This window comes from Vulpes lagopus, chromosome 5 (assembly GCF_018345385.1).
Source record: "Vulpes lagopus strain Blue_001 chromosome 5, ASM1834538v1, whole genome shotgun sequence".
Lineage (NCBI taxonomy): Eukaryota > Metazoa > Chordata > Mammalia > Carnivora > Canidae > Vulpes > Vulpes lagopus.
In genome coordinates this window covers 57389351-57415535 of record NC_054828.1, presented here as the reverse complement: position 1 = coordinate 57415535, position 26185 = coordinate 57389351, and the positions used below count along the sequence as shown (strand labels likewise).

General features: G+C 34.2%; 1 protein-coding gene across 6 annotated transcripts in view; it reads left to right on the top strand.

Moving 5' to 3' along the window:
• Window positions 1-26185, top strand: part of CNOT2 (CCR4-NOT transcription complex subunit 2) — a 118890-nt gene that overhangs the window by 60505 nt on the left and 32200 nt on the right. For 3 of the 6 annotated variants that reach the window (XM_041754524.1, XM_041754527.1, XM_041754525.1), the window contains 2 exons: window positions 11494-11616; window positions 23488-23554. In XM_041754524.1, the coding sequence (XP_041610458.1) occupies window positions 11494-11616; window positions 23488-23554 (190 nt within the window). Of the gene's footprint in view, window positions 1-1114; window positions 1173-7367; window positions 7469-11493; window positions 11617-23487; window positions 23555-26185 lie in introns of all 6 variants that reach the window. The other 3 variants (XM_041754530.1, XM_041754529.1, XM_041754528.1) reach the window with 3 other exon arrangements.

The following is a 26185-nucleotide window of genomic DNA, read 5'->3' as shown; positions in this document are numbered from 1 at the left end:
TTTCATTTTTAACTACTTCATGTAACAATTTTTCTGATACTCTTCTATATTTAGAATACAATATCAAAATATTTGCCACTTTCAGTAATATTTGTTATTGAATAGATGTTATCTTTGAATAATTTAAACATCTATTTTTATTAGCCTTAGTATTCATAATGGAATCTAGCTTTCTCTGAATCAATAATTCACTTAGTATTATAAAACAAAAATTCACATTTTTATAAAAGTAAATAAATCACATTTAAGTTCTATATTTAGATTGATTTCTTTAAAAATCTTTTCATTTTTCTCTTTATCATTTAGTTTGTTTCAAGTTATTTTAATTGAAGGGTCCTTATTTGTTTTTATCAGAGTGGAACACTTTTTTTAAAATTCCTTTTTTTTTTTTTTTAATTAGACTTGTTTTGTGGCCTAATATGTGTGATCTATTCTGGAGAATGTTCCATGTACACTTGAAAAGAATGTGTATTCTGTTTTAGGATGGAATGTTCTCAATCATTTCCTCCCAAGGAATATACTTACACCAGAAGTTATCCCTGGTTTTCAAAAAGTTCATTGGTCCATTTTTAGGAATTTAAATACATCCATGTAGTCTCTGTTATTCTGCTGGTTGATGGTGTTAATATACGTGAGAGTCTAAGATTTAATGTTGAATGCTTAGGAGAACAAGACAAGGTATACAAGGAGTGGATAGGCAAAGTATTTTAACATACTATCTTAGATGATTTCATGATTGTCAGGTAAGCCCTGTCCTTTCATTTTCTGAAAAAAGTGTGCAAGTTTATAGAAAGCTTTTGCCCGCTGTCCTTTTTTTGATTCATACTTTCAGTCAGTCTGAGAGATGATTCTGGGGTTGGGAATAATGAAGATGTGAACAGGGAGTCATAATGTTGAAACTGGACATTCAGATCTTTATAGCATGATTTCCTTATTTTTCAAAGAGCAGAAGAATCCCATCGTTTATCATGTTCTGGTTGGACTCCTTTCTTATCGTTTGCTGGAGTTTGAACTTCAGAGCTATGGTGTCAACCCTGCTGTAGTATCTCAGGGGAGCTCCTAGTGTGGGGCTGGTGTCATGGCTCACCCTCCAACCTTTCCTTCTTCACTTCAGCCTCCAGCTCTGAGCTTTCCAATCCCCAGAGTAGCAAATGTTGAAAGAAGTTGCACAGGTAAGTATGTGGTGGGAAAGTCTGGGGGAAAAATGGTACTGTCATCAATATTTTGAGGGTGGGTGTTGGGCCATTTACCAGTGAGTCATTTTATTAGTTTAAAAATAAAATGCTTTTGTAAATTATTTTTCTCATAAAATTACCAGAAATTGTTAAATAAAAGAGTCTAGTGTCTTAAGAAATTACTTTTTTGTTAGTTAGATGTGAAACAGAGAAAAACTTAAACTGAATAAACCATTAATGTGATAATACAAAGGAAGGTTATTAGATTTTTTTTTTTTTTTTTTTTAGAAACTTCGTATATTCTGCAGTGTATGGCAGGACCAGAAAATTTGTTTTCAGAAAGGAAGTTAAGAAAAAAGTGGGGAGGTGTAAATTCATAGACTTAAAATTTTGCTACGTGTAAGTTGGTCTCAGAATGAAGCAAGTTTTAGTTCCCTTCCACTAGCTTTTTATACATGCTGTTTCTTTCTTGAGATTTTAGGCAAGTAGCTGCATTTTTAATATCTGCAGGAATAGAAACTTCAAATATCTTTTTTTCTGAAGTCTAGACCGGAAAAGTGGAACATTTCTACCATCGTAGGGTTTGAGATTAACAAAAATGAGTGTAGGAGCAATGAAGGCATAATGTCTGCTACAAAAGTTCAGCAAAGATTTCTTGAATGAATAAGGTCACCTGTGTGTGTGTGTGTGTGTGTGTGTGTGTGTGTGTGCGAAATTCTAACACTCCAGGCATTTTCTCTTTGTATTGTACTGAAAATCATGATCTAACATCACATATTTTTTCCCTTAATGTATACTTATTGGAAATAATTTCGTAGCAATGTAACCCTAGGTCTGCACTACTTTGCTTACTACTAATACTATTCTTTTAGGCTCTTGCTTTTCAGAAAGCCTTCAAATATTGTTTCTTTCATTCTCCCAGATTGATCCTGTATAATTCTTAATTAAGTGATTTCTACATTGTTTTGCACGTAACAAGACATTCAAAATTATATCCAGGAAAAGTAGACTTAATATGGCCTATGATTGCTAAACTTTCTTCAGAGAAAGTATGTCATGCTTAAAGGGACTGAGACGCTGACTGGCACTTTAGGTCCTCAAAGTCTGGAATCCTCAGCAATTTATCCTCCTTTTCTCCCCTTAAATTCTAGAGTTGTGTGTTTTGTTTTGTTGTTTTTGTTTTAAATTTACTAGGAGCCTTGTAGAAATGCATAGTACCTTGGCAAAGCAGATCATACATCCAGTTTCTTTTGGATTTCCCTTCCTCCCTTCCTGTCCCTCTCTCTTAAGGTTTTTAAGATTGGTTTAAGATATTCTCATTAAGAAGTTTCCCTTACTCTTACAGGATTTGTTTTGTATCTTAAATGTAAAGATTTTCTGCTGTTGTATGTCCTTTCACTTGTCAAACTGATAGGGGCATTTATAGACTCTCAATAACACACTTTAGAGAATTTGTAAATTTTGGGGGTGTATTTTAAGACATGGTGTACATGGTTTTGGGGAATATGATCTGAGTAAAGCAGCTTCAGACACCAGAATTTAGTAGATGGTTTTTGGATTAGGAAGAGTAATGTGTTCTTTTCTCACTCTTTGCTTGCCCTCTGTTTTTTTCTTGGATACGTGCCACCCGGGTTTGGTTTTGTTTTGTTTTGTTTTGTTTGGATAAGACCTTTTACAAAATATCCCTGTAACCCCAGGAAAGGACTCTGTGCCAGAATATTTACCTGCTGTCCAAAATGATGACTGTGGATATGTTCACATAGCCCCCTAGTTTTTTGCTGAATCATGTTTCTATAACCAGAGTCATATGTTTCCTGTGCATCTACCTGTAAACTGTCTTTTCAGTATTCATTAAGGCTTTTACTGTTCATTTATTGGGCATTCTACATTTGCTGAAACTCAAGTGAATTGTTTTTATGTATTTCTATGCTGTTGGCTCAAGTTGTTGAGTTTAGAAATTCTGCCTTTAAAATTTACTTAAACTTTCACTTTTTCTTAGATCTATCCTAAGCAGATTCATAAATTATTCATTATTCTAGAACAAGTAGGACTTCATGAGTGGTATGTTTCTTACATGAGTAGAGAAAGATTTTTTTTTTAAAGATACTCAGATGTTGAGTTCTTTGTTTTTTGAGAAGCTAGATTTTAATTTTTTTCCAGTGTATGTATCCTTTTGTCCTTGACTTAAGCCCATTTCTTTTTTTTAGTGTTTTTCAGGAATGAAATAAAATAAGGATTATTTATAATAGTTGTGAAACAGAATTGGTAGCTCAGAATCCTGTTACTGAAAAATACTCCTAAAACAAGAATTCCCTGGGTTCTCACTATTTTCTAGGTTGTCATGTATAATATTTGATTTAGGAATGTTCTAGTTTCACAAAATTTGGGCAGTATCTCAGTGAGGTTTGGTCTGTCACTCTTCTCTGTAATAGATAGTAAAAATACCAGATTATCTTGAGATATTATGGCTTTTCATGATTGGTTTCAAATGTTGATTCACTACATCTTGATAAAGTTGGTAAATATTAATGGTAATTGACTGATTTTTTTTTTTTACCAGTTTCTGCTTATGTTGTAGACAACAGATAATTTTGTGTGTATATGTTTGTGAAGAAATACCAGATTATCTTGAGATATTATGGCTTTTCATGATTGGTTTCAAATATTGATTCACTACATTTGATAAAGCTGGTAAATATTAATGGTAATTGACTGATTTTTTTTTACCAGTTTCTGCTTACCTTGTAGACAACAGATAATTTTGTGTGTATATGTTTGTGAAGTGTTTACTGATAGTGAATGGGAAATTGGGAGGGAAACAAAAGGAAGAAGTCAAATTCTGTATTCAGCAATCAGAGTGGATTAATAAAAACTCCCTTAGGGAAACTGTAAGAAAGGAACAGTCTGTTCCTCTCTCCTCCAAGGCATTGAATGACTTATATTTGGCAAATTTTTCCTTTATATTACAAAGTTCAAGCAAATTCTGTTGCTAGAAATGAAAAAAAAAATTAATGGCTATTGAAAAGTCTTCATACTTTAATGTGAAATAGTTGATTTTATAATGAGACACATATATCAGCATATTAACAGTAAAATTTCTGACTACACTAGAGAACCCACAGGAAGTTGCCATTAGGGATTTGTTCTTATTTGAAGTGATTTAATAGATGTATGCTACACATTCAGTGCTGCAGTGTCTATTTCAGTAGTTTATAATGAAATTTAGAGATTTTATAATCCTGATTCCCTGAAGGATTGTATTATTTTCACTGTATTTAGAAAGTACTTAAAATATTAGTTCATTTGGAATACAGAAACTTTTACTTTTTAATTATTTTTTAATTGGTGTAATCATGTTCTTGTAAGCATAATTTTTTTCTAAAATTAATGGAACTTTATCTAAAATGGGTACAGTCAGTTTGGTAGTGAGTGGCTTTTATTTTACATACCTCTTCTAGTCAGTTCATTCTCATTTTTCAGCTAAAGAGATCTTTTTGACATGCACAGATATTTGATTCTAACATTACTATATTCACTGCAAAATGAGCACCCTTCTCCTTTTGCCCCTAACTCCTATTCCCATCATGAAGCTTACAATTTAGAGGGAATACACACTTTAAAGTATTAGTTATATGTGTGAGAGTCATTGTATTATAGTGGTTAAAAAGGGGAACTCCAGCAGATTGCCTGGATTCATATCCCATTTCTGTCACTTATCAGATATGGAACCTTGGGCACATCAGATGTATGACCTTGGGCGTGTTATCCAGCTTCTCCATTTCTCATCTAAAAATGAGAACTACACAAGTAAATACTTGAGGATTGCATAGAGCAATACATTTTAAAGCATTTAGAGTATATTGCCTGGCACATAGTAAGTGATCAATAAAAGTTCTTTTTTGTTATTGTATGATTGTAGTTATGGTAAAGTATTTTCAATGACTGTAAATCAGGAGCCCTAACTTAGTGTGAAAGTTTCAAATGGAAGAAAGAACATTCTAAATAGAGGTATAAGCGTATACAAAGGCCCTGAGGTGGAAAAAAATCTTGTGTAGGTGTGGCAAGTTTAGTTGTGGAAGGGTACCTGTGGAGAGAGTTACGGGTCAGAGTTTACAGAGGACCTTGTAAGCCTTATTATTGTTTTAGGAATCTGTTGAGGCATTTTGATCAATAGGGCTACAACAATTAAATTTTCATTTCATTCATTTATTCATTGATTCATTCATGAGAGACACACAGAGAGAGGCCGAGACTTAGCCAGAGGGAGAAGCAGGCTCCCTGCAGGGAGCCCGATGTGGGATTCGATTCTGGACCCTGGGATCACACCTTGAGTCAAAAGCAGACGCTCAACCACTGAGCCACACAGGTGTCCCTAAATTTTCATTTTAAAAATTCAGTTTGGTTAATGTGGGAGAGTAGATTTGAGGGGAATAAGAATGGGCTAATAAAGATCTGTTTGGAGAATATTGGAGATGCTTATGCTAGGAAAGATAAGGATAATTTCAGTGAATATTTAAAGTTAGTCTAGTCAGCTTGAGTTTTAATTGTTGAAGATCATAAAAGTTAAAGATGGCATTTTTTCAGAGATTAACATGAATAGGAACAACTGTGAATAACAAATTAAGCTGAGGCATAAGTTTTGTTTGGGGTCTTGAGAGAATTACTGCTACAAAATTATGTTAAGGTCAGGATCTCAGGATTCTTGGTCTGTATCCTCTGGGTAGGAGAAATTAACAAGAGATGAGAACATGAAAGTGAGTCAATGTAGTGGTTATTAGTATGGCGCCGTAATAAACTGTTAGTCAAGGGAAATCTTGCTTAGTTCATCACCTCGATTTTTGTACCTGGTTTTCCTGCCTATACTCTTGCCCTCTTAACCTGGCATTGAAGACCAAGCCTACTTTTCCTTACCACCTATCACAATCCTTCCAGACATCTTTTGTGTTAGCTATATTGAAAGTCTTGTTTCGTGGGCTTTCTCTCACTTCTGAGCACTTGTACATGCTGTCTCTTACAGGAAAAGTTTGCTTCAACCTCCCACCCCCCACACTTCAACTTTTAAAATTTCTTAAGTCTTTGTAACGTAAGTTCTTTGATAATAAAATCGTATAGTCGGTTTCCCTCAGACACAAATATTCCCTTATTTGTGCTTTCAGTACCTGTGTAGATTTTCATATTGTAATTGTTTATTCACAGGTATGTTTCCCAGCTAGACTATTAACTTGTTCAGTACTTGGAGCTGAGGACTCCAGTGGTTGAGCGACTGCCTACCACTCAGGGTGTGATCCTGGGGTCTTGGGATCAAATCCCACATTGGGCTCTGCAGAGGCAGCCTGCTTCTCCCTTTGTCTATGTCTCTGCATCTTTCTGTGAGTCTCTCATGAATAAATAAGTAAAATCTTTAAAAAAATTTTAAAAAAAGACTCGGAGCTGTTACTTTTGTATTCATTACCACAGCTGTTTTGTTTGTTTGTTTGTTTGTTTTTTGGTTTTTGGGGTTTTTTTTAAGATTTTATTTGAGAGGGGATCCCTGGGTGGCGCAGCGGTTTAGCGCCTGCCTTTGGCCCAGGGCGCGATCCTGGAGACCCGGGATCGAATCCCACGTCGGGCTCCTGGTGCATGGAGCCTGCTTCTCCCCCTGCCTGTGTCTCTGCCTCTCTCTCTCTCTCACTGTGTGCCTATCATAAATAAATAAAAAAAAATTAAAAAAAAAAAAAAAAGATTTTATTTGAGAGAAAGAGCATAAGCTAGTGCAGGTCGAGAGGTTAGAGGGATTCCACCCTGGGACCACGACCTGAGCTGAAGGCAGACACTTAACTGACTGAACCAGCCAGGTGCCTCACTGTACGACAGTTTTTGGCATAGTTCATATAGTATCCCTTCAGCATGTTCGTTGAAATGTGAAAGCATACTAGTCAGAAGGCTAAACCGAACTAATCTAGAGCTTAAACTAAGATGATGATAGGAAGGATGGCAAAAAAAGATGTGAATGCCACTTTGAAGAAAGAACAGAACTTTGGATGTACAGAACAAAACAAGAGAAAATAACTTGGAAAATCAATTTTAAATACTGATTTAGTTTATTGTACTTCTTAGGTAGAAATGTCTAGGGTACCTTAAAATTTGCTGCTAGAACCTTGAGTTAATCCTGGAGATAGATTTTGAAATCAACCTACATTTGTTTGCTATCAGGAAAAGGACCACTCTGCCATGGATGTGTTTCTGTCCCTGGGAATAGGATTCCATGCCCCGGCCAACATTTGCCAGCATTATAGACAATAAATGATTTCAGAGTAAGTTCCTCTCCAGAGGCCTTGCTGAAGGAAATATGTGTAAGATTAAATCTCATCCTGCCTTGGGTATGATCTGAGTCTGTTTTTCACCCTTTCCTATGTGGTTTTTTCAGATGTATATTTTCAAGTTTTTCATTTATAAGATGTCCTAGTTTTGTTTCCCTGAACTTTTTAAAAAGCTCCAGGCCTTGCTTTTTTTCCTTCTGTTCTTTAATTGTCATCCATTCCACATGTGGCCACTTTACTAGTCTTTGAAGTTACTGGTTTAGATTATCTTAAGTACACGGTTTTACAAATACTTTTTTTGTGTGTGTGTGATTCTGATTTATTGTATTTGAGTTTGTAATACTGTATTTATTTATGTTTGAAATACTATATTTAAATGTTGAGGGTGTCATACCTTAGGAATTCATAGCTAAATTAAATTATGAAGAAGTATACTGGGAAAATCCAGCCAGCTTGGTGCTTCCACTCTGCCTATCACTTTATCCCCCTCTCTGTACTATTTCATTTTGAGACCTACTCTTTTGCAAGGAGGGTGAGTGGTGGGAGGAGGTTTGGGGTGGGGGTGCTTAGGATGATAAGATTAGTGTGAGCTAACCTATATATTTATCTTTCTGATTAGAGTTTGTGGAATCAAAGGAAAGATAAAATGTCTTTATTAAATCTTTTAGACCTATGTTCAAAAAAGGCTTAAGAAACTGCTTTTGGTACATACGTATGTCATATCAAATTCTTTCTTGGTAAAATCTCACTTTTTGCTTCTCCTGATATGAAAGTCCAGAGAGAAGGTAGTCGGTTAACAAAGTAGATGTAAGCCCTTGATATGTTTGCTTGAAAAAATGCTGACAAATTGGTATATACTAAAGATTCTCACGAATGGTTTATATGATGTAAAATGTAGTATGATTTTATTTTTTAAATTTCCATTTACCAAATTGACTTTAATATATATGGCTAAAATTACCAGTAATTTCAGTATATTCTTGTCATATCCTCTTTGAAATGGATAAAAATTGATTTCTAGATTCCTTTGGTTACTACTTACTCTCTTCCAGGAAATAATGTAAATACCTTAGCCTTTAGTATCATCCATTCATCCATCCATTAGTGTCTGGTCTCTCTCAGAATATATCCTTTTTCTAACCATGTTGTCCCCACTTCTACCACTACCTCTGTGGTCTAATTTACTATTATTTCTCACCACCTGCTTCCCTTCTTCTTTTCTGTCCATTCCGTACAGAATAACTGTAGTTGTTAAAAAATACATATGTCAAATTGTTACTCAGACTATCCCCAAGCCCTATAGACTTCTGTCTCACATGGAATAAAATTAAAATTCAAAGTCCCTCAGGGCCTGCAAGGCACAGCAAGATTTGGGACCACCAGTAACTGACTTCTAAGTTCCTACTGCTTGAGTCACACCACTGAGGATCTTGCTGTTCTCTGTGTCTGTTGAATAATCTTCCTACAGGTCTTTGTGTAGTTGGTTCCCTTACTTCTCTGCTTGGTTGTTAAATTCCTAGTTTCATCTTTCATGGCTTGTCTAAAATACTTTTACTACCCCAGTGCCTCATTCTGTGTGGAATAAAGCACAGACTCTTAAAAATGAAGTAAACTAGCTTTTATGAACAACTTACTGTGTAGTTCTGTTCTTTCCTTTTCTCTCTCTCTCTCTCTCTCTCTCTCTCTCTCTCTGCCCTGGATCAGATAATTCTTTATTTCATTTTGGTACTTATTCCTGGACTGGTGTTGCGTTTGGAGAGCAAGCAAAGTATTAACACTCTTACCTTTCTTTTTTTGCTGAACGCATGTAAGAATAATTCATATTTGAACTGATTATATAATTTCTGTGTTGAAATACACAAAACAAAAATGAAATTCTGCTTTCTGGTATTTTCTCTTTCTCTTGCCTCCCTTCTCTCTCTCTCTTACACACACACAGTGAGTGTGGGAAAATTATATTAATGAACGAGGAACATTTCTGCTCTCCTTTGAGGGATTTCATATGGTTTACTTTCAAACAGTAAAGCCTTTTACACAATATTGACATGAAGTTTTTTATTCTATACAGTTAATTTCAATTTTGGAATTCTAGGAGTCTATAATGGTTTTGATGATAAATGTCATACAAAAATTGTTAACGAGAGTTTACTTTGTATCCTTTGAGTTGATTTATATGTGTATAATTTGATGAGAGGTAACCCTGGTAGTCTCCTGATATTTTACTGAATTTTCTAGGTATCATGCCATTTCCACATGTTTACCTTTCTAAGAATTAGAACTTAATAGTAATGATCCTTTAAAGAGAATTAAATATATCCTTAACTTTCACAAAATAAACTTTTAAAATCTCATCTGTAAAGACTCTTAATTGCAGACTAAAGTGCTTTTTCCACTGTTACTTTTCTGTAATAAAACTCCTTAAAAAACACTTCTTTTTCCTGTTAAAGACTACTTAGGGGGTTGATGGATAGGCATGTGGGATTCTACTCCCTGAAATTACATTCAGAATTACAGAAGAGCTTCTATGAGATTTACGAGGGAGTCTACTACTAAAGAAGTTTAAGTATATTCTAACAAAAAAATAAACCCTTTAAAAATAACTTTCTGTATTTCACACTAAGGAAATTAATAACCCCCAAACAGTCACTAAATTGTCATAAGACTGTTGCTCATATTTAACTAAATACCTTTTTCTCAGACCTTAAAAGGAAGCATGGCTAAATATTTGAGTTTCTTAAAAACTTAACAGGGGACCATAAGATATAAAGCAATTATTAAATAGTTTGGTGCTTTCAACAAACTTGTATGTCAAATATGGTCATTAAAGACTGGAACTTTATCGGTTCACCATGCCTACCCATAAATAGTAGTAACTACACGTTTGATTTTGAAATGTGAAGTAAAAGAAGTTGTTCATTTCTTATTTATAATTGAAGAAAATACCCTTATTCACTATGAGTGTACAAGACAGATGTCAAATTTGATGTGAGTTTTTCCCCACAATTTTTGTGAAAAGATGTAGTCACTATGTAGTCAAGTCTTTACAAATGTCTTCCATCGTGACATTTCAGTTTACTTCAGACTACAAAGTACCATTGTTGGAAGACACATTGACCAGAAATAACCTAGTCAGTTGATAGTTTTGGAAACCTTATAAAGAGGTCATCCTAAGGAGAAAAAATTAGCACAGGGTGCCTGCCTGGCTCAGTAGAGCATGCGACTCTTGATTTTGGGGTCATGAGTTCGAGCCTCACATTGGGTGGAGAAATTACCTAAAAAAATAAAGAAATGTGACCATTTTCTAACACTGCCTTTAAAAAAAAGATAATTAGCATAGGTTTAGTAATTATTTGTATTGGTGTTAGTTCAAAATTACTAATATTGAATGTGGTAAAGACTTAAAAAAACAAGAGTAATAAGCAGGTTACGTAACAGAAACTGTAAAGTTAAACCAGGATGGTAAATGAAACGTCACTGTTATGTGAAGTGGGTCCTTGTGGCTAGAGATAAAGTTTCTGGTTTGCCATTATTCGCTGACTCAAGTGCTATACATCTCAATAAACTTAGATTGTGAGTGAAGATGATATGCTCTGGAAAACAGATCATTTACAAACTAGACATAATGATGACAAAATACTAATACTGAAGATATGTGTGAGGATTTTGAATAATTAAACCTGAAGTTAATTTTTTAAAGATCTTTGTATGGGAAAGTTATATTTGAGGTTGCAGATTTCAAGAATAAATGATATTTCTTTTAAAGTAAGTGGAATTATTGTATTAAATAGGCTTTATTAAGTTTCTCCTCTTGCTTTTTAGAGCCTGGAAACAAAAATATAATACTGTATTCTTATAGTTAGATTTATGACTTTTTCACATGCCCCATTAGCCCTCCCTTAGTTGATCTGTTTCTTTATCTTAGCATTGCTTCTTTTATCTTCTGTTTTCCACATAGGAGTTTGTTAAAACGTGGGATCTTCCAAAATATTACTTTTGATAAAAGCAATCTTTTTGTTTAGGTGACAAACAGCATGTTTGGTGCTTCAAGAAAGAAGTTTGTAGAGGGGGTCGACAGTGACTACCATGACGAAAACATGTACTACAGCCAGTCTTCTATGTTTCCACATCGGTCAGAAAAAGATGTAAGTTAATCAGTTATATTGTGTTTACTCAGCAGTGTATGTCTGTTTCTTTCTGGCTCCTGAAAAGCAGTATGTGAAATGCAGAGTACCATCTTTGTTTGAGGGACTGTGTTTTAGGCGCAGTGCTAGGCCCTAGGGATACAGAAATGATGCCCTTACATATTAGTGGGAGATAAAATGTCCTATACCTCTGAAGTTGGGATATGGTTAATACTGTTGTAAGAACTACTCAAAGACAAGAGGTAAACATCCTATCACTTTTCGATCATCAGTTGTTGTTTTTTTTAACTTGTGAAGTAACTTGGTATTTTTATATTAAAATATGCCTATAGAGTAGAAAGCAGATTTGCAAGATTTAAAGATAAAATAGGAAGATTCAATGAAATTTTACCTTTGTTGTATAATCTTTAGGCTGTAATCCTAAACTTTAGTTAGTAAGAGCATCTCCTCTGTTCAACTATAGGGTTGCTACTACAGAAAAATTTTTGAAGAACTATGGTCAAAACATGGAAGGTGATATAGAGGTGTGGATTAATTAAGTGCTTTGGAAGGCGAGTAGTTCAGTAATCCCATTTGGATTGAAAGGATTTAACATAGCTAAGTCATAATTAGTAAATTGATAAAATATTTTAAAATAAATTAATGGTTATTTCCAAATTCTAGCATGCTTCTTTAAATTATACACTATATATTGTAGTAGTCAAACCAGTTGCATTTTTGTACTTTGTACCCACCCACTTTTTTTATCCTTTCAACCCTTTATGCTGCTCCAAATTTCCCTCCTCTTTATAACAATCTATTCTAGTTATTAACCTGATGAGATTCTTACTGATATTTAAAGCATTTATAAAATTGTAAGATATATAACAAATGCTCTCATTTTTCTTTAAAGTTGATCATTAGTAAATCACTTCCTATGTCTTAGAATTTCACAAATTTGTTTAATCTGGTGATCCCCCCCCCCATTGTGGTATTACTCCCCTTTAATTCAAAAATTGTCATTTTGGCAACAATGTATCAGTTGTGTTCTTAGGAGTCTTCCAAATATGTGGTGACTAATGTCCTCTAATTAATTTTCTGTTACCTTATTGCCCATCTATATGCTCTTGGATATAGATTATAATTGAATTTGTTTTTTCTTAAGTTTCTGTGTTTGTGTATTGATCTTGTAGTTAAAGAATTTGGGATATAGTTTTTGCAAAAACTATAAAACTTATCTATGTGTATGTTACTGTGATTCTATAGTACAAGTTAAGTTTTGTGGAAAAAATAGTAATGGAATATTACTTATTGATGAAAAGCACTCATTCTGATTAGGAAGATAAGCCTTCACACTGCAATCTGGAATAAAGTATGTATAGAGAATGACAAAGATGTCTGTCTTCTAGAGAGTAGAAATACTGTATATCAGAGGTTCTTAGTCAAAATGATTAAATACACTTACATATGTTGGTTACCATTCCTGTTTAGCTTTGTCACAAAAATAACAGTGATTTGCTTTACAACCCCCCCCCCTTTTTAAGATTTATTTTTATTTATTTATGATAGAGAGAGAGAGAGAGGCAGAGACACAGGCAGAGGGAGAAGCAGGCTCCATGCAGGGAGCCCGACGCGGGACTCGATCTTGAGTCTCCGAGATCACGCCCAGGGCCAAAGGCAGGCCCTAAACTGCTGAGCCACCCGGGCTGCCCGACATATTTTTTACTAGAAAGTAAAAATATACCAGTTTTTACTCTCATCAGTTGTTACCTTTAAGTCTTTGCAGTATACAAAAGAAACTTACTGTTTTAAAATACACTAAAACAGGGGTTCCTGGGTGGTCAGTGAGTTAAGTGCCCGACTGACTCTTGATTCTGGCTCAGATCATGATCTGGGGGTCATGAGGTCTAGCCCTGCTTGGGGCTCTGTGCTGGACCTGGAACCTGCTGAGATTCTTTTTCCTTGTACCCCACCCCCCCTTAAAAATACTTTAAGACATTGTTAAATTTACACATATGCAGTCATGTAGTTACATATCTTTTCCATACAGTTGCTGGTCATTTGTTTTTCTTCATTTGTGGATTACCTATTTTTGTGCCATTTTCTTTCTTTTCTTTCATTCTTTCTTTCTTTCTTTTCTTCTTTGTCTTTCTTTCTTCTTTCTTTCTTTCTTTCTTTCTTTCCTTCCTTCCTTCCTTCCTTCCTTCCTTCCGCCTTTCTTTTCTTTTCTTTTCTTTTCTTTTCTTTTCTTTTCTTTTCTTTTCTTTTCTTTCTTTTCTTTCCTTTTCTTTCCTTTTCTTTTCTTTTCTTTTCTTTTCTTTTCTTTTCTTTTCTTTTCTTTTCTTTTCTTTTCTTTCTTTTCTATTGCACTTATTTATTCATGAGAGACACAGAGAGAGAGGTAGAGACACAGGCAGAGGAAGAAGCAGGCTCCATGCAGGAAGCCTGATGCAGAGTCCCGGGATCACATGGTGCCATTTTCTATTTTTCTATTGAGATGGCAAATCTTGTTTATTTGTCAGCATTTTCCATAAATTAATAGTCTCTTGTGCTTTGTTACAAATATTTTTCGAGTGTTTTTGCTTGCAGTTTAATGAGTGATTTTTTAAATATAAAAATATTTATCATTCTTAATTGAGTTTGACTCATCAGTCTTTTTATTTTTGTGGTTTCCGTTTTTGAGACCATACTTTAGACTTTTTCCAACTACTTTCTTCTAGCATTTTGTGCTTCATTCTTCAGATATAACTTAGGTCCCTTAGAAATGTATTTTGGTTGAGGCACTTGGGTGGCTGAGTCAGTTAGTTAAGCATCTGACTCTTGATTTTGGCCTAGGTCATGATCTCAGGGTGGTGAGATTGAGCCCTGCCTGGGGCTGTGCGTTGAGTGTGGAGCATGCTTAAGATTCTCTCTCTTCACGCCTCACTCAAGCTCCCCCCCCCCCCCCCCCCCCCGTCCCCTCCAAAAAAATGTTTTTTGGTTTAAGGTGTGAATATTAGTGCCTGGATCTCTACCCCTGTACTCCTCCCACCCTCTTAGTGAGGTTGTCTAATATCCAGTTGTCCCAACACCAGTTATATTTTAGATCACAGGTTAGAAAACTTTTCCAAAAAGGACCAGGTAATAAATATTTTAGGCTTTATGGGCCAAGAGGCTAAATAAAGGATAATTATGTAGGTATTTATATAACCATTTAAAAAGTAAAACTTTTTTTTTTAAAGTAAATATTCTTAGTTCATGTGCCCTACAAATACAAGTAGTGTGCTAGATTTCTCACATAGGGAGGAATTTGTTCACCCTTGAGGTTAGACCATTCATTTAAGGCTATTTTTTTTTTTAAGATTTTATTTGTTCATGAGAGACAAGCAGGCAGGCAGAGGGAGAAGCAGGCTCCATGCCAGGAACCCGACGTGGGACTGGATCCCCGGTCTCCAGGATCACGCCCTGGGCTGAAGGTGGCGCTAAACCGCTGAGCCACCCAGACTGCCCCATTTAAGGCTATTTGAAATCTTCTCTTAATATATATATAATGTCTGATGTATTCTTCGGCCTGTTTCTAAACTCTTGTTCTGTTTCTCACACTGATTCTATGGCAGAACTACAACATAGTTGAATTGCTGTAGCTTTATAGACAATTTTCACATCTTAGGTAAGGTCTTTCACATCCTTCTTTATAAAAATATTTTTGACTATTGCACATTTATGCTGATTATCAGAAGTCTGTCTTTTGTTATTTATGCTTTTTTATTTTTTTTTATTTATGCTTTTTTAATAAGTAGAGTTTTATGGCTGCCATTTTTGTTAAATTTATCTGATTGTTTTTTGTTGATGTAATGAATAGTTCGTGTGTGTTTGTTTTATAACCAACTACCTAAGAAAACACTTACTAGCTTTTGTTGAATTGGGAACAGGAACATAGGTTCTGTAGGTTCTGCTATTTGATTTTATATCTCACTCACATGACTTACTAGCTAGTTGTCCTTGGGCAAGTTACTAAGTCCCTGTGTGTTTCAGCTTTTTCATCTATAAAATAAAAATAGTAAGAGTACATGACTCATGGGTAGGTATAAGGATTGAATAAATAACTGTATGCAAAACTTTTAGAAGACCAGAAAGTAAATATTAAGTAAATTTTACTACTAATATGAACAATAGTAATATTATTCCATTTGATTGTCTTGGGTTTTTTTTTAATAGTTATGTATATCATCTGCAAATAACAATTTTATTATAAAAACTATTGACAAGAAAGCTTTTAAACATAACAAATGGCTGGTATATTTTTGTAATTTTTTTCTCTGGAAACAAAATAATTTCAAATTATAATTTATGATAAAAACTGGCCAGTGATTGAGTCAGTCATAAGCCATTTATTAAAAAACATCCTGATTTACCTTATCCATAAAGTATAAAATGTAACTCTATCACATGCATGGTTGTAGAAGTATTTGGGAAGCTGTTTTTCATGTGACTGTACTAATTAAATTGTTAAGTAGTTCTTTAGGACTACTTATTTTCCAAGGCATTTTATTTCAAGAGATTCCTATATATGTATGTATTTTCCTAAAAAAAATGCTGAACTTGCTATTTTGAAGTATAACACTAGCTTAATAAATTCTACAGATGTTATTTCAGTGTTTTCATAAGCTTAAATCAGGCAGATGTGGATTTGATTTCATTTTTATCATTATTCTTTTTGGGGGACATTATAGACAAAAGCATTCATATAAGGTATTAATAGCTCTTTGAGGATTATATAATTTACGCAGCTTAGAGTTTTTGCTGTCTTTAAATATATTTGTATTTTAATTGCTAACCTTTTTCTAGTCATATCTGTGCACTACTCCATGATTCTTAAGCATAATTATTTTAAAAGCACAAACTCATGGGAAATCTTTTCCCCTTGTTTTAATATATGCTGTAAAAACATAAAGTATGACACCTATTCCTTACTTTTTTTGTTTTTTCCTATTCCTTACTTTTAAAAAACTCTTAAAACTGGTTAAGAGTAGACCACTTCCTTATTTTGAGAGACAACATTCTGAACTCTTGCCTAGTTTCTGTACTTTTGTTATCCTACAACAATTGTGGCTGCTACGATTTCTTTCAGGCCAATTAATAACCAGTATTTCATGAAAATATGTTATAAATAAGGATACCTTCTATTACCATTATTGTTGTCATTGTTGTGATTAGTATTACCTACATTTTGGAGTCATGCTTGGCGGAGTCTCCAGCTCATTGCATTCACATTCCTTTCTACCTGAAGACCTTGACACGGTTTGTTTGTTTTGTATTTCAGATCTTCACACCTCTCTCTCTCTCTCTCTCTCTCTCTTTCTCTCTCTCTCCAGGTATATGCTAAAATACCTTCCCCCAGAAGGCTTCTCTTTTCCTAAGTAGCCTTGTATATACTATACTACTGTATCTTTTTAAATTCTTTCTTGCATTTTCACAATCATAGCACCTCTTTACCTAAAAGTTATATATTCATCAATTGTTTATTATTCTCTCTACTCCACCAGAATTTAGGCTTAACAAGGGCAAGGACTTTGCCAATCTAGTTTACTGCTATGTTCTTGAACCTGTATATAATCACAGAATATAGTAGGCTATCAGGGAGTCTGTTAAAGGGAGGGAAAGGAGTTGATACTGGAAAAAAAAAAAAGATTATTTGCAAATGATATGATTATTTACCTGAAAAACTAAAAAAATCAGCTTTAAAAATAGAAAATATGGATGTGTATAAATGTGGAAATTCTTATGGCAGTGATAACCTGATAGAGTTAAATGTAAATCAGACTGTATCTAAAGAAACTGGAATTAAATGTCAAATCATTTGAAGGAAATGTTCTAAGACCTCTGAAATTCATTGACATTCACATAATATTCAAACTCCGTATTTTAAAGATAAAAGCCTACTTCTAAAGGGGAGTTAAGGGATCCCTGGGTGGCGCAGCGGTTCAGCGCCTGCCTTTGGCCCGGGGCGTGATCCTGGAGACCCGGGATCGAATCCCACATCGGGCTCCCGGTGCATGGAGCCTGCTTCTCCCTCCGCCTGTGTCTCTGTCTCTCTCTCTCTCTCTCTCTCTGTGACTATCATAAATAAATAAAAAATTAAAAAAAAATAATTATAAAGGGGAGTTAAAATGATACACTTAGAAGATAAATTGTGATATGTACAAAAAGAATCACAAAATGTTTAATCTCAATAATGACAATAAAAATTCATAGTTAGAAAATGATACTTTATTTCTCTCATACTAGTAATAGTAAGGTGGTGCTTTTTTAATGGAAGAATAGTAACTGAGGGAGCATTGAAATAATTGCTGGAGAACTATAATTAATGTAGACTTTCAAAAACAGTTTAGAAATGAATATTAAGGAATCCCTGGGTGGCGCAGCGGTTTGGCGCTTGCCTTTGGCCCAGGGCACGATCCTGGAGACCCGGGATCGAATCCCACGTCAGGCTCCCGGTGCATGGAGCCTGCTTCTCCCTCTGCCTGTGTCTCTGCCTCTCTCTCTTTCTCTCTGTATGACTATCATAAATAAATAAAATTTAAAAAAAAAAAGAAATGAATATTAAAAGGCTTTTAGGGACACCTGGGTAGCTCAGCGGTTGAGCGTCTGCCTTCGGCCCAGGGCGTGATCCTGGAGTCCCAGGATCGAGTCCCATGTCAGGCTCCCTGCATGGAGCCTGCTTCTCCCTCTGCCTGTGTCTCTACTCCTCTCTCTGGGTCTCTCATGAATAAATAAATAAAATCTTTTTAAAAATTTTTTTAAAAATTTAAATAAATTAAAAAATGTGAGCATGTCTTCAATCAGTAATACGCCTTCCTATTTGTCTCTAACCTAAGATTTAGACAGTATAATATAAAGATGGTCATTGCTACATTTTGAGTTCGAATGTTAAATGCCCAAAAGGAATTAATTACTTGGCTATTCCAACATGTATTAAACTTTTTAAAAACTGCTCATTTTAAAGCATAAGTTACAAGGTTCTATGACTTACTGTTTTGTTTTTCTGACTGTTCCCTCCCTTCTTTCTCCTTTCTTCTTTTGATTTTTTTAAAGTATTGTCTTGTAGTCTTTCTTTGTGTCTGTTAAGGTTTCATTGTGACTCCATGGTTTAATTTTTTAAACCATACTGTTGGGCAGCCCGGGTGGCTCAGTGGTATAGCGCCACCTTCAGCCCAGGGTGTGATCCTGGAGACCTGGGATCAAGTCCTACCTTGGGCTCCCTGTATGGAGCCTGCTTCTCCTCCTGCCTGTGTCTCTGCCTCTCTCTGTTTCTCTGTCTCTGTCTCTCTGTCTCTGTCTCTCTCTCTCTCTGTGTCTTTAATGAATAAATAAATAAAATCTTAAAAAAAAAAAGCCATACTGTTTAATTTTAAAATGTTTTTCAGATTCTGTCCTAGGTTTAGAACTTGTTTTCCTTTGTGGGTGGCTTTCTACCCCCACCTCCCGTTGGTAGATATGATATAGTCAAAGTTATAACTTGTGATTTTTAGAGGATACTTAAACTAATTTAATTTTTAATTGCTTTTGTGGTCAGGGAATTTCTATTTAACCAAACTTTCTTGCATTTTGAAGTCCTTTGTTATTAAGAAAATATATATATTTTAAAATATTTTATTTATTTATTCATGAGAATACACAGAGAGGAGAGAGAGGCAGAGACACACACAGGCAGAGGGAGAAGCAGGCTCCATGCAGGGAGCCCGACGTGGGAATCGATCCCGGGTCTCCAGGATCACGCCCTGGGCTGAAGGCGGCGCTAAACCGCTGAGCCACCGGGCTGCCCAAGAAAATATTTTCTTGACTAAACTGATTTTAATGTTTCCAAAATATGTTTTGTGATTGAAGGTACATTAATTGGAGGGAATAATTGAGAAGTGATCACTATTAGGAAGCATAGAATAACACCTTTGTGTTGTTATGGATTGAGGACAGGAACTGAATTTGGTTAAGTTTTCAAATATATATACATATATATATATATTTTAAGATTTTATTTATTTATTCATGAGAGGTACACACAGAGAGGCAGAGATACAGGCAGAGGGAGAAGCAGGCTCCATGCAGGGAGCCTGATGTGGGACTCGATCCCAGGACTCCAGGATCACACCCCGGGCTGACGGCAGCGCTAAACTGCTAAGCTACTGGGGCTGCCCCAAATATATATATTTTGAAACAAATTTTTAAACTTTTTTTTTTTTTTGGTCATGAATTTCAGAATTGTATCTAGCAACAGTGGAAATAATTTTTAAAAATACAGTTTCTAACTTACTGATTTTTTTTTAACATTCTATATAATAAACCAAGGATAAATGGGCTTGTTGTTGGGTCACTGAAATAACTTTAATCATATTACTATTTCTTCTAGTTGCTTCCTGATTTTTGTTGTTTGACTGCAGTTTGTTAGACTGAGAAATCAGGAAGAGTTTAATTGAAATGATGGTTTGGGACTGGGAACATGGTAACCTTGTTGGTTTCAGTGTTTTATCACTGGTGTAACATTTAATTCTTTTTTGCCATTTCCCCTGTCTACAAACACAAGTTCTACTTAGTTTACCTGGAGTTTGTGATGATGAACCTCTTTCTTTAGCTTCTTAGACAAAAATTAATATAAATGTAGAGCACTATTCAATAAGTTCCCCAAAGACTGAAGGACCCTCTGAGACTGCTATTAAAGGGAGTCCTGCATTGGGAGGAAAATTAGATTATTAAGCAGCCCCTGCTACCATTTAGTGAGCACATACTGTGTGCCATATCTTAATCTCATTTAATCTTCACTTCAACTCTGTGAGGTAGGTAGTGTTATTTCCATCTTACAGGAAAGAAACAGAGGCCTGGCCCTCCCCGTAGGTAAGTGGCAGAACCAGGATTCAAACCTAGAGTTTTTGTTTTTGTTTTTTTTTCTCTGACTCCATAGCGGGGCTTATGTTGTACTCCCTACCATAATGTCGCTCTTGATCTAAAGCTTTATATTTCTTTAAGAAATTTATCTTTATATTATTACTTTCAGCATTTAAAAAATATGTAAGTTTTCTATTGTCTGGTTAATTGGAGTTATTGCTGTGCCATGGTGCATTTCTTGTGCAATTTCTTTGCCTTCATAAATAGCATTTATATCCCATTCACAGTCCTTCATTGTGTGTTAAATAACATTTTTAGCACTGACATATTTCATAAAGCGTACTATCAAAGTTTAAAAATACATACCATTAGGGACTGCTTTTATAAGAAATTATGTATTTGAAAAAAAATTATATATTTGCATTTTTGGCATGTTTTGAGGCAGTTGTTTTAACATCTGTTTGCATAGCTGATTAATGCTTATTTTACATGGATGCTTTGAAGGCTATAAACTCAAGTTTAATAAATCACTTTCATATTCCTGTATTGTTTACTAACCTTCTTCACATACTCTCACATACAGAGAAAATGGAGTATTTAATATATCACACTGGTAAATGGGTCACCATACTGCTCTTTATCACCAGTAATTGGCCCAGGGAGCCATGCCCTGGATGGCTGCATGTTGTGCCTCCTCTTAGCTTCCTAGTGCTGAGAGGGTTGATATCTTGGTACACTGTAACTCCTTGTGCATGTACAACCTTTGTGAGAAAGTGGACTAAAATAAAATGTTCTTTGGAGTTACATGTTCAGTAAGCATAAATTTCTAGGAAAGGTAAAATTTTAAGTGGTCCATTCTAAAATGTTCACATTGCGGATCACTCTAAGACATGCATTCATATTTGCCAATCTCATACATTTGAAGCTTTTGGAAAGAACTCTTTTACTTTCATTTGTAACTTACAGTGATAACAGAAAATCATGATTTTAAGTTTATAAGCCTTTTACCTTCTGTCACCAAATGTATTACACATTTTCTTTGACCTTGTCTTTGCAATTTGGAAATGAGCCTTTGAGTTCTTAAAATATTTCTGGGTACATGGTAACAGTAATGATGGTTTTACCTAAAAGAAGAACTTGATCAGGCATAAAATGTGCATTCTATCAATTTAATTGTTTAGATTGTGTACCTTCTGGATTTGAGAAGGGATATTTAAGTTTTTTTTTTTTTTAACTATTTGAATACTAATGGTTTTAGAGTAGTGTATTACTCAGCCCTGCCTCAGAATAGTGATCTATATCATTAGTTTAAAACTACTCTTGTATAAAAATTCTTGTGAATGAAAAAAAAAAATTCTTGTGAATGTTTGAATAATTAGAACAAGTCAGAATTTTGACATGAAAATATAGCATGAAATATATATCATAAAACCTTTCTTGTTTAAATATTTCTCCTTCTGGTTGTCCTAATGTAGCCAATGTCAGCACCATTCTTCACTATCAGAGTGGCCTCTGATAGTTCCCTGTCTGGTGATTCTTTACTCTTCCTCCTTTTCTCTAAACCTCAACCATTTCTGCAGGTCATGAAATACAGTTGCTTCTACCTCCATAATGTCTCTCTTTTGTAGTCCCACCTCTGCTGTTCTGGTTTAGTATCTTAGCATTTCCATCCATTTTTGCTGTTGGAATTATCTCCCTAATGCACAGTTTGATCAGGTCACTTCTTTTGCTTAATATTTTTTTTTCTCATTATTGCCATAGTTGATAGTCATTTGCCATTTACATCTGGCCCCAGCACACTCTTAAATTTCTCATTCTGTGTATGTCCACATGTACATAGGGGTGTATGCCTTAAACTTCTTTCACTAATACCTTTAATGAAATCACGAATGTTTTTTATTTTGTTTGTATTCTAATTGTGTCACTAACTTTTGACACACTTAACACTTGCTGCATACTCTTAGCCTGGAAGATCTCTCATCATATGTTATTGCTCTATAAAATATTCCTGTTACCTTACCCTTGGTTCAGAATTTTTTTCCTCTCGTGATACTTCAGACCATTTATCACGTTTTGCGCTAAGGTATAACTAGGTGCATAATTCATTTTCTTCGTCTACTTGATTACAATCCTTTTGTTGACATTGCCCAAATATTATTTAGTTAAATTGTTTTGGTGGTTGCTTAATATAAGATAGTACCTGAACATACACTTATATGTACACATTTTTATTTACTCAGTTTAAGTATCTACTTTCTGTATTCAGTGCCAGTTTCTATGAGGAAATAAAAAATGATTATAAGTAACATGTTCCATGAATATAACATGCCTTCAAAAATTTATATTCTAATAGGAAAAAAAGATGCTGATGCAATAAATTGAAAGGCACTGTTAAAGTGCCATGAAAGTCCCATCACTAACAGTATACATTATATACTATGTCTGTATAATTTTGTAAGTAATTTTGACTTGTCTTTTGGTATTATGTCATCTCTCCATTTATTATATGATTGTGTGTATATTTGTTAGATTTTTCTACCCGTTTTATGCATTAAACTATTTGCATGTATAAATGTTAGGAAGTATTCTTATAAAATATAAATTTTCTCTATTTCAGTAATTTTATTTTCAACTTTTAATAAACTGAGTTTAGAATTTAGCTTAATATCTAAGAATCAAATAATTTCACTTATAAATTTATAGAGGCTGGCTTTTTGAGATACTGTCTTCATGTTTTTGTTAACCTAGATTTTTTGCTTTTTTAAAGTGAAGTGATGCTGCTATGTTTCATTTAGAGTAACTTAAAAAAATACTTGTAATCAGAAATTAGTTTTATTTGTACATTTTTATTTTATCCAATTATGATATTTTCTTAAACATGGAATTTATTATATAATGTTAGCTTTATGTTTTTTTGAAGAATGAGAAATGTGGATTGATTGTCACATATTGTATATTGTACAGATTCATTAAGTATAAATGCATTGCTTTGTGTACTTTCTTTATGCTCTAATATAATTAATTTGTTTCTAGATGCTGGCATCACCATCTACATCAGGTCAGCTGTCTCAGTTTGGGGCAAGTTTATACGGGCAACAAAGTAAGAGTTTTGTATTTATTCTGGGATCCTTTATTTAAGAAAAAAAATAACTTTGAAATAAAGAACAACCAATTGCTGCCTTTCTGGGTCCATTCTAGGATTAAAGGAAAGATTCTTAAGTTTTGGTTTTCCTTAGTTCACATACATAGGAAAACCTCATTGTTTCAGAACTTTTCTAATTCAGAACTTACTATTATTTGGATATAGGGTAGATTGAAATTTTTTTTACATCCTTTGTATGTTCCTTTGCAGTACAGTGTTTTTGAAGAAGAATTTGCTAAACAAATTAAAAAAAAATAGACATCCTCTATGTTTTCAATTAGAGGAAGTTAAAACTTTTTTTGTTTGGTCAGTTGAGTGGCTTGTTTTGTTTGGTTTTCAGCTTTTTTATAATGAAAGACCATTAGTTAAAAATCTGAAATGTTCTCTTTGTTTAGCAAATATTTCTTTTACTGTAGCTCAGTCTGGATATAGAATATATGTTTCTGACTCACAGTTCAATGCTTTTTCTACATACAAGATTTTATTTCTTTTAAGTACTGTAATGCTTTTATAGCGCTTAGCACAGTGCCTGGCACATAGTAAGCGCTCAATAAACATTAGCTATTATCACATAAAATTTTTATAAAACTAAGTTATAAAATCTTCCGATTTTTTCAGTTAATTTTCCAAACTGTTAAATATTAATAAGATTTTATTATTTATTATCTCTGTTAATGTCAGAGATTGCTGATCTCTCATCTCTGTTAATGGGAGGAGGGTGTTAAAAGGGATATAAATTCCCATCAGAGATTACAGGAAATAGAGTCACTGGACGAAACAATCTGACAATAGAGTATCTTAACCAGCTTCAAATAAAAATCAGTTATTTGATTTAGAATCCTTTCCTATTAGTATAATAAAAAAGCAAAGTTTTGGTAGGTATCAGAATAGTTTGTCAGACCACTTTATTCTTCAAATTTATTTTGGGGGAAGGAAATTTTGTTAAACATAGTTTCAATATACTTTTTTCTTCCTTCCATTTTTGCTGTGGCATGCAGTTTTGTTAGTATAGAATTAGTAAATAAAACTATTAATTGCTTGTACATAGTAGCAGTTTTCCTCTAGTTAAGTGGAAAACATTTTTAAAAAGCTTTATATTGCATAAAAGAGGTGTTGCTTATTTATCTACAAATGTTCATTCTAATTGTTGAGAGGATATTATTAATTAGTTTGCTTCATTTATCCTGTGTTTTAGTATAAAACCTACTACTTTCACCTTTCTGGCAACCCTTATCATGAAAATATCTAGTTATTTTAAGCCACCCCTTATTTCTATAGAGTAACTGCAAAGAACTTTGTTTTCTTTTTAAAGCCCATAACTTGTCACAGCAGAAAGTAGATATAGAATAGGAAAAAATTATATTTGAGAAGGTAAGGTTACTTTACGAAGGAGAATGGCAGTTGTTTTTACAATATAATCAGCTCTATGGACTTCTAAAATCTGATGTCACTTTTTAACCTGCAAACATGAAATTGTAATTGGGCTAAGATATGGAATGGGTTAAGTTTGAAATATACTTACTTTATTGGTATCAGATATTTATTAGCTTCTTAATTTGTGTAAAATGATTTTGCTCATGATTAGGGATATACAAAGATTAATAAATGAGCAAAGTTATTTTCATTAGGAAAAGTATTTTAAGGTATTCCGTTTAAGAAGAAATCATATGTGACAGATATTTCTTGTTGGAATTTAGTATATTAAATGGCTGTATTCCTGCAGCAATTGTCAATCAGCATTTTCAATGCATGGTTCAGTCTTTTAATTGACATTGTAGGTATTAGTCTACAAAAAATTTGAACCTTAGGTGAACTGGGAAATGTCTTAAGTCAGGGAACTGTTATTCCTTTCTAGGGTACAGTCTAAAAAGCTAAAGCTAGTAAAAAAGACAGAGGCTGGATTCCCACCCAGTCTGTTGGATAAACCTTAGGGTCAGATAGCTCAGTTAGCTGATAAGTAATCTGAACACACACCTTGTCAGACAAAAGAACACCAACTGCCCTGTGGGATTTGAAGGTCCAGGTTTTAGTAGTATAAATTAGTCGGAATGATAAAATTTGAGGAGCTAATCTTAATAAAGAATGGAGAGATAGGAGTGGTAGGTGGGATAGATTAGTCGATGTTATTCTTATGGCAACAAATTGTAATTGTGCAGTAGGCTTGTTACAACTGTTCTTTTGCTTCCCAAGTGGATTGAATAGTGCCATTACCTCTGTATTCAGATTGGCAAAGTTCAGCAGGAATTTGCACTATTAAAATGGAGGTCTACCATCTGTTTTATGTTCTTGATGATTACAGAAGTTAGAGGTTGAGATGGAAGAGTGCTTTCCAAAACTGAGGGTAATCTCACTGAGATTAAACAAGGGAGGACCTTCCTCTTAGAATGGATATAGGGCTGCTGAAACTTACATTTTGCCAGATTTGGGTGGAAGTAATTGTGTAGTACATAAGGGCACCTAGAAGATGCTGGACTGGGGACTTGTATGATCACAGGTTCCTGTATAGTCTGAATGTATCCAAGTATATGATAGGATACGTCTAACTTTTCATCTAAGAATTCATGTGAATGCAGTGTACCAAATGATAAC